We start from the raw sequence: 5,219 nt of genomic DNA on the forward strand, positions 1-5,219 counted from the left end.
GTAATTCAATGGTACTCCCTCGGTTTCTAAATATAAGTCTTTTTTAGAGATTCCAGTACGGACTACATACGGAGCAAAATGAATGAATCTGCACTCGAAAGTATGTCTATATATATTCGTATGTAGTCCATATTGAAATATCTAAAAAAACTTGCATTTAGAAATAGAGGGAGTATTGCTTTTTGTAGCGTACAATGCACATTCATTCATCATATTGATAATCTAGAAATACACGTGTCCCTTATAAACTGAAAGGGAGGTAATGTTGAACCACACATTCTTTTTCCTACTCACAAATGAATGTGTATCTTTTCAGAAAACTTTGTAGATTCATAGTGTTCTCCCACATATACATGTGGGACATTCTTTTAGAACATGTGCATGCACTTTTGATTTCATTTTTTAGAATATGTAACCCCTTGAGCTCCGGATCCAAAGCAGTTACCACCAGTACAGCAGCTCTATCAACCCATTCAAATAAGAGAAACGTGGCACAAATGGAGAGATAGTACTAGTAGAACCAATACTGCAATCTCCAACATATGTTAGTTAAACAAAGCTGCAGTTAGAAAAGAGCAGAAAACTGGATAGCTATCAGCGTACCACATTGTGATTGGCAAGAGAGGCTTACAGTAGGTGGAGTGTAGCTCTCCATGTATCACCAGCCGGCTATGCATTCCAACTGCTTCTGCTGCTGCTGCTGCTTGGGTCCCAATCACCAAAGAATATGCATGATGGCGATCGATTGATCGGTCACAATGATCGTTCACGGAATTATTCTCGATCAAGAGACCATTACAACGATAAGATTCCTCCATTCTCAATTTTTAAAACGGGCGCCAGTGTCTGACAGACAGTTCACGCTCATGTACTTCCATTCATATCCACTCGCTGGAGCTGGAGCCGGAGCTATATATACGGTCAGCACGAGCCGTACCCTGCATTCCATCCAGAACACAACACCCACCTAGAAGCTTTATCACTGCTGCTAGCCTGCTTCTGCTTGCAGTTTCTCATACACATGGAGAACACAACATCGCCACAATCTTCTTGCATCAGCCAGCCGGCGGCGGCGGCCATGTCGGCCGGCGAGAGCAGCTGGGCTATGCACTTTGCAAACTTCGTGGCATCAACAGACAACAAACAGGAGATGGGTCACCAAGGAGGAGAGGCCTCTGACAGTGATTTCTCCTCTGGCTTCTCTTCCTCATTTGATTCCTTGGGTGATGGCTCCGACACCGACTCCTTCCTCACGTCGGACCTCATGGATGAAGACGATGAGGATGATTCTCTGCAGGACACTGCCTGTTCTTCCGCCGCTCGCCCTAAGGTTAGTAAAGGAAGAAAAATTAACTTTCTCTAGTTAGTCATAGATAGCTTGATGAACAGCAGTACATATTTAGCCTTTATTCTAGGTTCTAACATGATTATGATTATTGTTGTACAGGTAACCAGCATGCATGATATGCTCATGAAGTCAATTCTAACCATGGATGCAAAGGACATGAACACCGCCCAGCTGGTATGTTCGAGAAGCAATCACTATCATCTCTTTCTAGCTTCCTTCAGAGGTTGTTTAGATATTATAGTATAAGCTTTTTCTTACAATTGTGTGTTCCTGAAATACTGCAGGCCAAGTATTTCCTCGATGCGAGTTCAAGGAAGCAGGCGACTGGTGCGGTTCCAGAAGTGATCAGCGGTGGAAATAGCAACGAGAAGAAGCTCAATGAGTTCAATGATCTGAGGAAGAAAGGGCTTTGCTTAGTCCCTCTCTCCATGTTGATAGATTACCTAGGCTGATTACTGTTCATGTACTGTAAGAACGATGGTTCAGTTATATACAATATATATATAAATAGTTCGTACATCACTCTCTTGTGGACTGTGTCAGCTGAGAACACTACTTCCATCATGCCGTCGAGCTGTCCAATCATGCCATTAACTAATAAAAACAGGCATTCAACTATCGAGAAATAATAAACAAGAAGTGAGAAATATTCAAGTGCATGACAGTGAGGAAAACTTTGTATATAGCTTCAGTACATTGTATGTGTACCGAAACATTTTAAATGTGAAGTTGAGATACAACCCCAGTGAGATTCATCAGTGACGTTCAAGTTGAAAACTTGAATGTAAAACGTATCTTACCTCAGCAGAAAGCTTGGGTCAGATTTTTTACGCCGTCAACATTTTGCCAAAATGCAGGCATTTACCTTGAAATTAGTAGAAGATATCAGGCTAATACTAGCATGAAGTGAAATATGTACTATGTAATTCTCAATCTTTTATCAATATAATCAGTAATGAGCTGGCTCATTCAGTTTGCCATCTGAGTTTGTGAATCACATGGTCAAAAGATTCCGTTAAGCCTATATGCACACGTCAATGATGTGACCAGTAGGTAGCTACAAGTAAGCTGTAATACTCTTCTGACACAAAGCCTAATCTTTCTTTAATCACTGATCACTAGAAAGTACCAGACGCCTGCGTAATTAATCAGAATAAGCAGAAGGGGTATCTCTGACTTCCTAAAAATATCAAAACTTACCAAATCAAAACAAGTTCTTTATTAGTCTGCTAGGAATAAGTTCAGTCAGTAGTATATTTACATGATACAGTCTTACGGAGGTTGCAACTAGCAAACCCATTTCTCTAACAAAGTAAGAAATTTCCAATGCGCCATCACAAGGAGGCAGTTAGCATCCAGTGGACCTTTAGTACTAGACAACTCTAAGCACATTCCTCGGATTCCTCCCAAATAGTACAAACCATTAGCATTTTAAAGGACAGGATTGTCGCAGGTACGTGATACTCATTCATCAATTTCTGGCTGAAAAGTCACATTTATGTTATTTAGTACATTCATGACATTTCTTCGTGTTCCATAGGGTACATCTTCAGCGGTGCCAGGAAACCCTCTTTCCATATAATACAGCGGATAAGTCTTAAAAACCCCACTTGGCAGGTCTGACTGTTATCCTTAACTCATCTTTAATACGCTGAACTTTTCGATGACAACCTGGGTATTGTAGATCGTAATATAAGATTTAGTTGGAAACTTCTTAGGATACTGGATCACCTCTAAGACATCCATGAAAAGGACTGGTTGGAAAGTGTAGTAAAAGAGCAACAGTCTGAATCTGGTGGCACTTTTGGAGATATCAAAGGTAAAATAGACAAGATGGGCAAAACACGGAAGGACATCTTTTTAAACTCCAGATGTTATTCAACATGTAATTCAAGGTTGAAAACATCTAGGTAAGAACATTGAGCAGTTTGGTGCCGCGCATCATTATCAATCAAGGTCTGGGGAGCACAGAGCAAAGCACTACGAGATAACAATTTCAGAAGTAATCCTTGTAACAACCAAGCGAGTGCCATTTACAGTAAACTGACATTTGGGGATACTGTGAGCATAAACAAGACCTATCGACAATGCCCCTAATCACCACTCATTAAAAGCAAAAGGTGCACCTAAATCCATGTGCTGCTAGCTAAGTCAGCAAGATGCGCAAAGGCAGAAGAAAACATTTCTTTAAACTCCAGATATTGTTCAAGCATTTCAAGGTTGAAAACATCAAGCTAAGAACATCAAGAAGTTCAGTGTTGCATTATTTTTTTGAAAGGCCTTTGGTGTTGCATTATTGCCGGTCAAGGTTGGTTTGGGAAGAACAGAGGAGAATGACCTGTATGAGACATCAACTTCTGAATCAAAATCCATTTAACCACCAAAGGGAGTACCATTTATGGTAATTTGACATTGGGGAAGATATAAAAGAAGAAATAGTGGCAGCTCTGAACTGAAAACATTTCCCCCCCTCGAAGTCAGTCTCCTACTCACCATTCATCAAAGGCGAAAGGTGCACCTAAATCGCATATGCTGTTGGTCAAGTCAGCAAGAGGCCTAACCCATATTCCAGGGGAACATATCATACTCCAGAGGGCAAACCAGAAACAAGACAGATCCAGCGAACGCGCAGCGGTGGCATCACCACCACCACCATCATCATAGGCAGCCAAAGCATCGGCATCAGCATCGGCAACGGCAAGGCATCACCGTGTCCGAAAGAGACAAGGAACTTACAACAGGTTGGAACTGCAGACCAAGCACACATATAAAACAACCCACCATTGCATGGAATCTGGTGCTTCGTCGAAAAAGAAATCTGAATTTATCGCCACTTGCCCAACTTGATCTTTCCAAAATGCTGCAGGCAGGAGCCGGCGCCACACTGGCACACCAGTAGCCCTATTACCGGGCTATTGCGCTGCCGCAAGCGGCGAAAATTCGCCAAGGGTTTGGGATCGGTTGGCATTATCCAATTCCAACGCGCAACTTGCAATAACCAATTCCAAATTTCTCGGTTCCGAGGCAATGTTTAGTGCCACCACCTCGATTCTCTGTTAATTTAACAAGTTGGTCGCTGATTTACAGGTCGGCAGGTCTCGTGGGGAGAGGTGAAGAACGAGATGGGGAGGATAGCGAGAGCCACGAGTGAAATCCACTTACATAGTCACGTGGTACAACTTCGCCGGTGATGGGGCGAAAAAGCCGGCAGCCTGCCGCCGTTGTATGGATGATTTTGCCACCGGCGGCGTGGCGGCGGGTTGCCTCGTCTTTGCCGGAGAGCGAGACGGACGGAAGAAGTGAAGAGGATCGCGTTCCGTTCCTCGGGCCGGTTTCGACTGGAGTTGGGCTGGGCTTGACGGTACCAAATTTAGGTTGCCAGAATGGGCTGGACTGACCATTTCAGGGATGCACTTTCGATTCACTCTCTCTTATCACCTAAAAAAACCCCTGCAGGAGATATTGGAACATTCTTCTAGTTTTTTATCTTGCAATATAGGTCATGAATTTAGGAGCTCAAATTTTGAAGCTCACAATCTAGCGAAACATTCTCTTGGCCGCCATGTATGGTTAGGCCAGCCGGGAGATCTTCATTTCGTTCCTGTAAACATTGTGATGGGTTAATAAAGTTTTGCGAGATTGTCTAAAAAAACCCTAAATAAACCCCTAAAAAATCACCTAAAAATCGTATCTAAAAGAGGGGCACCCCTAAGAAAAACTAATAAGAGGGGTGCGCGAGACGGAGCGCTCCTTTGAGAGCCTCCCCAAGTGTCACTAGGGATGGGCTGGGAGCATGCCACTTGGCGTGCTCTCAGCCGTCGTCACGTGTCGCGCTTTGGATGCTTCCTCTGGATTGTTTTTCGCACGCGTT

The 5,219-nt window shown here is 43.1% G+C and overlaps 1 protein-coding gene and 1 long non-coding RNA gene across 2 annotated transcripts; one reads left to right on the forward strand and one right to left on the reverse strand.

The window, feature by feature from the left end:
• The first annotated feature begins 834 nt into the window (after positions 1 to 834).
• LOC125534163 (uncharacterized) lies at positions 835 to 1,873 on the forward strand. The gene is made up of 3 exons (XM_048697447.2): positions 835 to 1,330; positions 1,448 to 1,522; positions 1,633 to 1,873. The coding sequence occupies exons 1-3, from the start codon at positions 1,022 to 1,024 to the stop codon at positions 1,798 to 1,800; spliced, it is 552 nt and encodes a 183-aa protein (XP_048553404.1). The 5' UTR covers positions 835 to 1,021; the 3' UTR covers positions 1,801 to 1,873.
• Positions 1,188 to 4,714, reverse strand: LOC147986837 (uncharacterized). Its single transcript, XR_015617426.1, has 5 exons — positions 4,511 to 4,714; positions 2,149 to 2,213; positions 1,867 to 1,963; positions 1,607 to 1,740; positions 1,188 to 1,325 (listed from the first exon to the last, which is right to left on the reverse strand). It is a non-coding gene; the product is annotated as an uncharacterized LOC147986837 (long non-coding RNA).
• Positions 4,715 to 5,219: the final 505 nt, after the last annotated feature.

The sequence above is a fragment of the Triticum urartu genome, chromosome 2A (assembly GCF_056163025.1).
Source record: "Triticum urartu cultivar PI428250 chromosome 2A, HENAU_Tu73, whole genome shotgun sequence".
In the NCBI taxonomy this organism is placed as follows: Eukaryota; Viridiplantae; Streptophyta; class Magnoliopsida; order Poales; family Poaceae; genus Triticum; species Triticum urartu.

What these genes read in the sequence shown, in the direction of transcription:
- LOC125534163 (XM_048697447.2), top strand. Translation starts at nt 1,022, where the DNA reads ATGGAGAACACAACATCGCCACAATCTTCTTGCATCAGCCAGCCGGCG. An exon ending in CTTCCGCCGCTCGCCCTAAG is followed by an intron (nt 1,331 to 1,447) that starts GTTAGTAAAGGA and finishes ATTGTTGTACAG; the next exon opens with GTAACCAGCATGCATGATAT. An exon ending in ACATGAACACCGCCCAGCTG is followed by an intron (nt 1,523 to 1,632) that starts GTATGTTCGAGA and finishes GAAATACTGCAG; the next exon opens with GCCAAGTATTTCCTCGATGC.